We start from the raw sequence: 11776 nt of genomic DNA, 5'->3' as shown, positions 1-11776 counted from the left end.
GAACGTCAGTAAGGAAGATGTGAAAAAGGGGTGGAAATTAAATCGAAAGTTAAGATGTACAGGTATGTGCATACGTTAAGGGAGTGATCCATGGAATGACAGAGGAGATGGAAGTCAGATATTGGAAAATGACATTGAACAGAATTATGATACCAAGTCTATGTTTCTCCTCTTTCTCCAATGAAATACCAGTGACCTGATAGTGAATGGGCCAGAATGTAAGAAGTTAACTGAAGATATGATTCACCCACTAGATGTCATATGTGTACATGAAACATAGTGACAGCCACCTCTACAATTTTTTTTTTTTTGGTTATAAAGATATGGTGTGGTCAGGATGAAAGAAGGATTCACAACATTTAGTGAAACAGGTATTACTTTGAAGTTATCAATATCTCTTCAGAAAGTGAATCAGTAATGGTAGCAATTTTGTTAACAAAGTGAAGGGATAAGAGTGTTAACTTCTATAACCAATACCAGCTTTGAGCCTCAGGTTTTAGGAAGTTATTCAGATTGGTGCATTAGCCAGGGTAGAAAAGTTGCAGATAAAAATGGAACATTTTGGAACATAAGCTATTTTCTTCTAAATAATGGAAGGGTAACACAGATGAATTAGAGAGTAATAATGGAAACATACCTAACAAGCTGCCGAAGCTTGGGATCCATCTAATGCATGTAGATATGGGCCAGATGTTCTCTCCTCAAATCTATGCAAGCTAATGAAGAACAAAAATGGGTTTTGCAGTGGGTGGAACTGCATGAAAGACAGCTTGCCATTCGAAGCATTTCCAAAATGTTTTTTGAGTAGCAGTGTGGGAGTTATAATTCCTTGGATTTATAACTGACTTATATGTTAGATGCTAACAGATGAAATATCCATTTATGCTGCAGAGATAGGAGCCATAGTAGTAGGACTGCTGTGGGTGGAGCAAACAAAATCAGTCAGTGTGGATGTGTGTCCTAATTCTGCCTCTGCTTTTAAGGGGTTGTGTTCTTGGCAGTCACAATGGTTTACCAATGGAAATGTGCTTTGTTTTGTAAAGATTACAGTTCTTGGGTTTTGTTGGTTTCCACCCCATGTGAATGTCTTGGCCATTAAGGTAGCTGATGTACAAAAGGATAAAGAAGGACACTCAAGAGGAATAATGGATGTTATGGTTCTGTAAGGGAAAAGGGGAGGCACAGTACGTTATATGAAAGGTGGGTGTACTGAAGTGGCAGAAGAGGTGAGTTAGATAGTATTATGCATAGGGATGTGCCATTACCAGTTTTTAAAAATCAAAAATACAATACCAATCTCCCAGCTCTGAGTTTCCGCCAATACAGATACTGATGCTTTACTGACTTTTTTTCTTTTTTTTTACAAAGTCAGCCATTTGCAGAATCTTTTAATGCGGTGTTGGTCTGCGGATGCCCCCTGCTGGCCATTATTTTATGTTCACTAATGATTTATTAAAAATGGGGGGTAATGATCTTAACAAAAATGCTTAAAAGAAACGCTTAAAAGAAAACATACATGCAACATCAGTAAATTATGCCATACAACTAAATTATTAGAAATTGTTTCACAAACGAAATCTTCACTTCAGCTGAGTGAAACCGAGTAAATGAAAAAATGAACCTTCAGAGTAAATAACAGAGAAATCAGCAATTTCAGCAATTACTAAAGTTATGGCCAACACAAGCTTGTCAAATTCTTTTACGTGATGCTTTTGCCATTGTTTGACTAAATGTGCTGTATTGAAAGACGCATGAGTGCTGCCATCTCTGGAAACGTGGCTTTGGCAAATACTGTATTGTATTTCGCACTTTTACTCTCGGCCTCCAATTTGATATAATCTGATTTTTTTCAGACTCCAGCACAGTAGGTGGCGACAATGCATCTTTTCAATGGGGGGACTCTCAACAAAACTGAAAGAAGAAGAGGAGGAAGCGGCTCTTCCCTGCTTTGACGGCCGTGCTGAGAGGCTGTATTTTGGCTAACCATCTAGTCATCGTTTCAATTTTATGGTGCCGTATCGGTAGCATGGCGGACATCGGACTTCAAGAGTCGCTCTTGCGGCTCGTGGAAAAGGCAGATGGTGGGATTGACACTCAGGATGTGGCAAATAGTCTCGGGGTAGACCATCAAGTCATTGTAGGGGTTGTGAAGAGTCTACAAGCTCTGGGCGACGTAAGTATTGCCTCAGCTGCTCATGCAGCTTGCCACCGGCATCTACTGGGCTTAAACAAAATCAGACGGTGATTCATGACAGACCGTTTCAGTTGTCATAGTTGAACAAGCCTGATAGACAACTCTCATCTTAATGCAAATATAGCCCTACTTTAATTATCTTTTGAATTATGTTGTTTTATTATTAAACACGAATATTGCCCAGTGCGAATGTCATGTGCTTGTTTCATATACATAAACTGGCCCTGGAGATACTATTGTATTTGACTCAGTATTGTTTCAGTGATATTGCGTCAGACGTTTTGATAAGTCCCATAGCACAGGTCGCATCTGATTAATATTGTCTTATATTAATTTTACAGAACACTTAACGGAACTGCATTAATCAGTAGGCTACGAAGAATTGATGTGATAATCTGAGACTTTCGCATGTTTACATGTCAAGTTTTTCTTTTTCTTTTTTTTTTAACAATGTTTGTTTCAGTCTCAGTCTCAAACTAAACGAATTTACTGATGCTAATCGACATGAATATACAAACGCATCCAGTATTCTAAACGAAGAACACTTGACAGTCAACATTAGATGTATATGATTACACACATAGCTGAGAGTCCCTAACAGGATTTTTTACACACTTTTTTAAACACAGTAATTTAATAACTAAGAACATTTCAAGAAAGTTCTCATGCATGGGGCCAACTGCGTCTTTATCAGAAGAAATTTGTTATTGTTGTTTTAGAGGGCTGTTAAACACTTCTAGTCTCTACATTCAGTACCATTAAAAAATAGACAACAGACAGTGGTTTTAAAGACAGAATGCGTGCGTGACCCCTGGAAACAATGTTATCCATTATTTTCCCATAACTTTAACAAAGATCTGATAAAGACATAATGCCATCACAGACATCAGCATAGGGAAAGCACTTATCACTACAGTGCCTATAGTACAGTTTGCCTTAAATACATGGATGTTGGGACCAGGTGATTTCTGCGGAGCAGCGATCCTCGAAGCACTGGGAGCTGACGGGAGAGGGCTGTGAGATTGTGGAGCAGGGCAGTCATGAGGCACGGGTCTTCAGATCCATCCCTGAGGAAGGTCTGCCCCAGAACGAACTCATGGTGAGACATGAATCGAGTCAGGTTTATGGGAAGGTTCTGTGGAGATCAGTTTGAAAAAAGTAATAATGTAGACAAAGGTATACAGATATACAGAATATTAATTATCCATTTAAATGTTAATTCTGCAGTGCTGGTAATAGATAATTCACATTATGTTGATTTAAATATCTTACTAATCACTCATTTTCAGACCAGACTAGTTTTTTTGTTTATACTAAATAGACTCTAATTGTCATTGAGATATATGACGACTCAGAGAATATATTCATAGTGCATTGTACAAAATTGTCTACGTAGTCGAATATTTAATCTGTGAAATCAATCCTGTAGAAACTGCCCAGTGGAAAGGTCGGCTTCAGCAAAGCCATGTCTAACAAGTGGATCCGTGTGGATAAGGGACATCAGGGAGGACCAAGAGTCTTCAAAATGGTGAGTTGCATTCATTGTCTGTGGTCCCATCTGATCTGAAGATGAATAAAAAGTTGTGTTCCCATGTTTATTGTGAGAGAAAAGCTGTTTGTGTGTGTTCCTTTGTGACCATGTGTTTTCCTGTTTTACAAGATGCCATTCTGTTTCATGGATATAGTGACAGTTAAAAGTTGTTTATGCACCTGACACAAAGCAAAAGGACAGCGACCCTTTTGACTCTGACCACATTTTTAGAATACCACTGCCTTGAATGTTTTATTACTTTCATAACTGCCATGTATTTAAGATAGTGGGAAGGATGGATTTTCATTAGAAGTTATTTTTAATAAGCAAAACATTTAAGATTCATAACCAAACCAAAACATAAACCTGTCCCAAAAGACATTACTGTACAATGCAACCACAAGCAACAGAAAGTTTATGTAAGTATCTGCCAGTCTTAAGTGCCAACAAGTAAACCAAAAATCTTCAGTATAATGGCATGTGAACAAAGTAAGGCAAAAAAGAAATGTTGCTGCAAGTGTGACTGTATCAGGGAATAACCCACAGCTTTTGGTCTTCTTCTAGCCATTCAGCATTAAGCACAGAACGGGACCTGTTTTATAATGTGTGTTTCAGGTGGAAAACATTGAGGACGCAGTGAGAGAGAAGTTACTGCTGGTTCACACTGGCCAGGCCTCTCAGCTGGATGACAAGGAGAGGAATGAGCTGAAGAAGCGCAAACTACTCACTGAAGTGTAAGCACAAAAAGTTGTTTCATAAGCCTTTTTTCAAAGTTAAACATATGTGTTTGTCCATAAGAAGTACAGTTCAGCTGCATCTTTTACATGAGTTAAGGTTTACTTTCATTTACTGCAGCAGACAGAATGAATGGGGTGTGTAGTACTATATGGTGTAGTACTGACTACTGTATGGTGTAGTACTGACTATAGCCAGCATGTAGTACTGATTATTGCCACTAGTTCTTGACTGGCTCTAGAGGGTGCTGTAATACCAGTATTGGCCCTACCCCATGTGTTGTTACCTTTGTTGGGGTTTTAGTTCATTCTCTAACATGAAACAGCAGCCTCTTACTGTTCAAGCTGAACGTTTGCTACATCACAAATTACAATGTAGTGAAGGCTTTTAAAGCTTTCCATCACATTGTATCTTCTAATATGAAGTTATTATCCCTCTCCTCAAAAAAATATTGATACATTATGCCTAAAAATCAGCATTAACCCTCTTGTTGAGTTTGGATATCTGCTAGATTATGCACAGTCCTCCAAGTTAAGATACTGTTTTCTAAATCATGATGGGCCTGTTTGTCTGGAGGTTTAGTCCTCAGACGAGAGAGGAGGGTGCTGCTGCTTCTCTCTGTGTTTCACATTCCCTGACGCAGGTTCAGCCACGCACTGTGGTTTACTGAGCACACATCTGTTACATTGAACTTCAGGTCACATTTTCTCAGCTTTTCAGTAATTCAGCGGTTTATTTTTGAACAGGGCATATTTTCTCAGTCATTTGCTCAAAAAAGCGCTACAAGAAGAGACTACGCAGTTTCAGCACAAAAACAACAGAGAGTGTGCTTGAATATGTGACTTGAATGCATCAACTCTGTCTTAGAATGTTATGCTCAATAAATCTAGTGCTGACTTGTGATTAGTGAACCACTGCTTTCTGGATGTTTTCAGGACCGTGAAGTCCTACTGGATCGCTAAAGGGAGCTGTTTCAGCACCACCATCACCAAACAGGAGACAGAGCTAACTCCAGAGATGATTTCCAGGTAAGTCTAACACAGAGAGCATCCAAACTGTTGTCCTGGTGTAAACATATGACGTGTCTGTGTATACTGCTGCTTCGGTGGTGCAGGGTGGAATGATTTTTCGTAATGATGATGGAGTATGATGAAGGATGATGCAGTTCATGTAGTCCTCTACTATTACATTTTTCTATGCTTTTTGAGAAACATGAAGTATAGAAAAGCATGCATAGTGCTTTTAGACCACAAACGTAATGGAGGTCATTTTTTTTAAAAAGGAGAACGGTTGGCCCCAGCAGCACTTTTGTTTTGTTTATGTTCTGATTGAAATTCTCAGAATGTTAAATCTGTGTAAAGGCCAGATTCGATTATTTTAATCTAGATTATTTGGCACTGACGACAACAATAATGCCCTGGAGCTTTTTCTGGGAATATTTCTACCCCAAACCCTTCCACTCCGGCCGTTCTCAGAAATGAGTTCACTCTCTCCAGTCCAGTCTTAGAATAATCCAGAGATATCCAGGAGTATTCAGATCATTTCCGTTTTCAGTTTTAAGGTAGTCTGTTTACAGTATGCAAAGATTTGCGCAATAGAGGTATTATGAGTTATTTTATGTTCAGCTTAGTAAATATACCTCTGATTCTTCTGCTGCATAGAAAATGTATTGCATATAGATTAGATTTGTGTAAAACACCCCTAGGGCACTGTTTAACACATTCTGTTTAAAACTTGACTCATTGGAGATCAGGCAGCAAGTTTCATGTGGTTGTTGTTACTTTGAAATGAGGTTTTCTCCACTGAACAGTGAATGAGCTTGAGGTAAGAATATTTGAGATGATTAAAAACACAAATGCCTGTATGCCTGTGATTAATTGTGTATGTCTCTATCTCTCTGTCAGTGGGAGCTGGAGGGAGAAGAAGTTTAAGGCCTATAATTTTGAAGCGATGGGGGTGCCTCCAGACTGTGGTCACCTCCACCCTCTGATGAAGGTCCGCTCCCAGTTCAGACAGATCTTCCTGGAGATGGGGTCAGTGATCCTTATCAGCAGTATCAGCTCAGATTATTTTTAGTGTTTCCAAAATTATTCTGATAGATATTCCTTTATATCTTAAACTGCTGTCTGAAGAGGAATTTTACATTTTGATGGGATACACCAGTAGAATTAAATTCGGTTTATTTACTTAGTCCTTTTTCTTTCAGGCTTTATTTTGATCTGTAACATGTGTGTCCCTGTGTTTGCTGTAGATTCACTGAGATGCCTACCAATAACTTCATTGAGAGCTCTTTCTGGAACTTCGATTCCCTGTTCCAACCTCAGCAGCACCCAGCAAGAGATCAACATGATACCTTCTTCCTATCTGGTAAGAGGGCACTGTTTGCTTCTGTACTGTTTTCACATACCTAGAGCTTTTAAGTTGAGTGTTTTGGCAGAAAGTGACATAGACACACAGTAAAAGGATACATTAGTTCAATTCCTATTTTTTTAAATGCTCATGCTTTTGTTTGTAGAAAAACACAGTATTTCTTCCCTTCTTTTCAGAACCTGCTTTGGCCCATAAGTTTCCTCAGGACTACCTGGAGAGAGTGAGAAAGGTCCATTCTGAGGGAGGCTATGGATCACAGGGGTAAGGTTCATCTCACAAACGCAGTTGTGCTGAACTGTGTAAATGAGATCTAACTGAGTTGTACTGTATATTTGTGTGGATATTACAGGTACAAATATGACTGGAAAATAGAGGAGGCTCAGAAGAACATTCTCCGTACACACACAACTGCCGTCAGCGCTCGTATGCTTTACAAACTTGCACAGCAGGTACAGTCACACACAAATGCACTTACACTCCCATTTACCTGTGCACACACTCACACAAACAACAAATAAAATAATTTGCCTTAGACACGATTATTAGTATTGTAATACAACAGCATGTAATATTTACCTGTCACTTTTCACATCAGATGATCTTTCTTGTGAAAACACAGTCAGAATTTTTACACAGGAAAAAACCCATCTGTAGCCCTCTCTCATTCTGACTAGTTTTGCAGATCACTGAAAAGCATAGCAATTCATAATATCACTTTCCCTGATAACTTCTGATTTTGGTTTAATTTACCCACAACTCACTGATAAAACATCATTGTTCCTTCCACCCCCCTATTTTATTGCACTTACTCACACTCAACACTTCCACAGAACACTTAAAATTTCATATTTAGTTACCCACAAAAAGTTCACAATTCACTCAGTTCAGCATTATAATATCAACAAATATTATCAAAACAACTCCTTTAATTTTTTGCTCACACCTACACCTTCACGTGTGCTCAAACATCCTTTGGTGAACCCGGGTTTCAATGTTCAAACTACTCCGCCTGATTCTTTTTCAGGAGAAGTTCACTCCAGTCAAGTACTTTTCCATAGACAGAGTGTTCCGGAACGAAACTCTGGACGCCACCCACCTGGCCGAGTTCCACCAAATTGAGGGGGTGGTGGCTGACTATGGCCTAACCCTGGGTGACCTTATGGGTGTTCTCCATCAGTTCTTCACCAAACTGGGTTAGACTTTATCAGCCACTGATGCTACTTTCTAAATCTGTAGTTGATATTTAATATATAAAATATATCTGTTGTTGTACTTGTTCTATATTTGTTTTAGTGTCCAGCTTTTTAGTGACATTGCCCGTAACGAGGCCTTTTAAAGTTCTTGAAAATCTACTGTCTGTTTTTTTTTAGGGATCACAAAATTGCGTTTCAAGCCTGCTTATAACCCTTACACTGAGCCCAGTATGGAAGTGTTCAGCTACCATGAAGGTAATGCTTTAAGGAACATGTTTTGTACAGAGAGAAAGATGATGTTTAGGACACTTAAAAAGGAAATAACAAATGGTATATCTCCACCCCCAGGTTTGAAGAAGTGGGTGGAGGTGGGTAATTCAGGGGTGTTCAGGCCTGAAATGCTTCTGCCAATGGGGCTTCCAGAGGATGTGTCAGTCATTGCCTGGGGCTTGTCCCTCGAAAGGTAAGTCAACGCCCACATTTCATCCCTAAACATGTGTCGCCTAACCTGTGTAGGTAGTGGTGTCAAGACACACATGACATAACACTTTGCAGCTCCACTGTACTTACACTGTGCAAAACTGAAAAACTACATCTGAGAGTGAACCCGAGGAATGAACATACAAAGATACCCCATAACAACAGCATTTAGAATGGATTATAATATTTATGCTATTTGGTTTTAAAAGCATCCAGTGCACAGATAGGTAGCCCACAGAACTGAAATTCTTCAGTTCCAAAAAATTACTTTCCATAAATTTCTTCTACAGAGTATAAAAGTGGAAAAATGGGAATAAATGAGGGAAAAAATATGTTGTGTATAAAAATGAAAATTGAAAATGATAGAGGGGAACTCTCACCCTCTCTCTCACATATTGGCCATCAAACACTCCCCGTCTTATTTATGCCTCCGTTGAGGTCACACTCAATAGTAACCATTTCTCCTCAGCACTTGCGACTGGCGAGATGCCGCATGCTAGATTTCATTTCCCCCATCAAATCAACATTTGCTTTCACTGTGTTGAGAGAATGGCAAATGCATACATTATCTATGACTGGGATCAACTGAACATTTATTTAAAGCGAGGTTGAGATAACCCCTGCTGTAAAATCTGCAGCTTTTTCCCTTTGTGAGTGTTGGCTTACCTCGTGATTTCTTCCTATGTGTAGCCTAAAGGTTATAAATGTTCGGGCTTAAAGTTATAATAACTATAACAATATATCATTCTGGTCTAGCTCTCTCTCTCTCTTTCTCCTCTGATTCATACAAGTGATTTTCCCTTAATTCATTGTTTGTGCTGTTCTTACCTTTCTTCACTCTGTCCCCAGGCCCACTATGATCAAGTATGGCATCAACAACATTCGGGAGCTGGTGGGACACAAGGTCAACTTACAGATGGTCTACGACAGTCCTTTGTGTCGTCTGGATTAAAATTTTACTCAGGCACATCAGTGGGCCGGCCATTCATATAATTGGGTCCTGTTTATGCAAAACCGTTCTCTTACATTTGCCATTCTTGGATTTTATTCAGGTTGACTGGCATTGTGACATATTTATTCTGTATTCAAGGGAAACGTCCACAGCTAAACTGATTTGACTCATTCTTCAGGAGAGAGACAAACGACAGAGTAACAGGCTATAGAGAGAGGGTTATATCTCTTCATTGTATCTGGGTTTTTTGTTTTTTTTCCTCGATTAAAAGCCCGTGTCACAGAAGTCAGATTTGTTTAATTTAGTCGGAATGATAGACTGCAGATGTCTGCTATCTGTCAACAGATCCTGAGGCTCTGAGAGACACTGTAAACATGATGACTGTTAATCTCTACCTGAAGTAATGAGACTGTTTACTTTTCCTTTTCATTAGCCTGTGTGTACAACTGATGCCATTGATTTGCTATGTAAAAAAACCCCAAAAAAACACCCGCATTATCCTGGGTATAATGACCATCCATGCAACTGAACACATTGTAGAAGTAATAAATGTTTGCACATTACAGTGTAACTTCATGAGTCTTTTTCTTGTTTTAAATCAGTATTGTTCGGGAGTTTTTTTTAACTCCTCTGCCCGTATGCCTTTTCAGAGGGAGCAGGTGTGTTGCTGCAGCCACAGTACAATCCAGGCTCATTTAGGTTCTGTGGTATTTCCTTTTCACCATAGTTGTATGCTGTTTAACCACTTTACGTGGAAATTCGTGAGCACAGCAGCAATGACCCAGAGACATCAAAGTTTGTGAAATTTCTGTGACCAGGACTTTGTGTTTCTTTGCATGTTTTCATATTGAATGATGCTTGGCTCATATTAGGTGGAATACTGGAATGTGATTGCACTCTAGCATCGCGTCCGTGTTAAGTCCCAGTGTGCCGTCTCATGTCTAACACATTGCATTCGTAGCTGTCACTCTAAACTTACATGGGATTCTTTGAATCAACAACAACAAAAACAAGAATATCATCTTGTTAAAGCATCAGTTCTAACGCAACGTCAGATTTTCACTTAGGTTGCTCTGAGTGTAATCCTTCCACTAAATCTTGTGGTTCTTTTGAAACAGGGACTGTGTCACGTGTTTTTGTTTGTTTTGCTCGATTCTTTAACCAAAACATTTACGTGTGAACGTCATACACTGAAACCGTTTAGATTGTTAGCACAAGTAAACATATATTGAGTCGTCACTAAGCTCGTAGAAAGGAGCCGCGCTTATTGATTTCTGGGCAAATCCTTTGGCGCGCCAGTGAGCAACACAAGGGATTGAGGGAATTCTTCGTGACAGAGGAGGATTAAGTCTTGTTTACTTAGTAAAATGTCACTGCCTCTTAAGGCTTCCATTGAAGGTAATCTGTGACCAGCTGGAAATAACCTGGAGAGTAAAGAGCCTACCTGTGACCTCTGGTCATAACAAATTGTACCTATTTCCTATCTGCTGTCTGTTTGTTGGTGTATGAATAAATTCAGAACACGTAATGTAGATTCACGGGTTCTTAAATGAGATGGGTTTTGATTCTTTCAAGGTTTACCTTGAACAGGTTGTACATTTAAATACGTTATCCGTGACACTATAACAATACACAACAACATCAATTTGCATCTAAATTGACATGTAAACTAAAAACTAGTTGTACAATCTGCTATGAATCCATACATTTCTGTATATTCACAAAACAAGTGCAACAGTTCATAGCTTAAGCCAATGGCACGACAGATTTTCAAAATGTTGTCTGTGTGTTTGTTTGTTTGTTTGTTTTTTAATTTTAGTTCTGTTTTCAGACCTATCTTACCAAGAATTATGTTTCTAACTGGCTTAGAGTTGTACTCCACTAAGCAGGATTTGTCAGTGAGCCAGACTGTTGGAGGTAAAAGTCAAAATACCCCCAAGCTCAAAACAGCTTAAAGAACAGACTCCATATATCTGAAAAAAAAAAAGACAGGGTGTCTCTGGGTATCTAAATGGAACCAGCTTTACAAGAAACAGTTGTTTCTTTCAGGAAGCTGTGAGGATTCGGGAAAACAGCTTTTTGTCAAGGGGTGTCCGTAAGAGCTTTAAAAAACCACCTGCAAAAGCACTCTCAAACCATCATGCGGCTTCACAAGTGATGACCTGGTCAAGAGGGATGGTGATCCAGTTCATTGCTGACATGTTGTTATGATTCCATCATAAAATCCTCCAACATCTCCTTTAGGTTTAGTGTGGGTAGAGCCAGGACTGTGGTCCAGAGCTGGGCTGTTATTGGTGCTGGACATGGGAAAAAAAGAGGGA

General features: G+C 39.2%; 1 protein-coding gene across 1 annotated transcript; it reads left to right on the top strand.

Moving 5' to 3' along the window:
- The first annotated feature begins 2026 nt into the window (after positions 1-2026).
- On the top strand, positions 2027-10005 carry farsa (phenylalanyl-tRNA synthetase subunit alpha). Its single transcript, XM_030781324.1, has 13 exons — positions 2027-2173; positions 3156-3293; positions 3624-3722; positions 4341-4459; positions 5396-5488; positions 6365-6493; positions 6712-6827; positions 7007-7091; positions 7180-7279; positions 7855-8023; positions 8201-8278; positions 8372-8486; positions 9353-10005. Exons 1-13 carry the CDS (start codon positions 2027-2029, stop codon positions 9453-9455), a joined length of 1491 nt encoding a protein of 496 aa, XP_030637184.1. The 3' UTR covers positions 9456-10005.
- The last annotated feature ends 1771 nt before the right edge of the window (positions 10006-11776 follow it).

The sequence above is a fragment of the Chanos chanos genome, chromosome 8, assembly GCF_902362185.1.
Source record: "Chanos chanos chromosome 8, fChaCha1.1, whole genome shotgun sequence".
NCBI classification, from domain to species: Eukaryota; Metazoa; Chordata; class Actinopteri; order Gonorynchiformes; family Chanidae; genus Chanos; species Chanos chanos.
The sequence above is the reverse complement of the archived record's forward strand: the minus strand, read 5'-3'. Positions and strand labels throughout refer to the sequence as shown.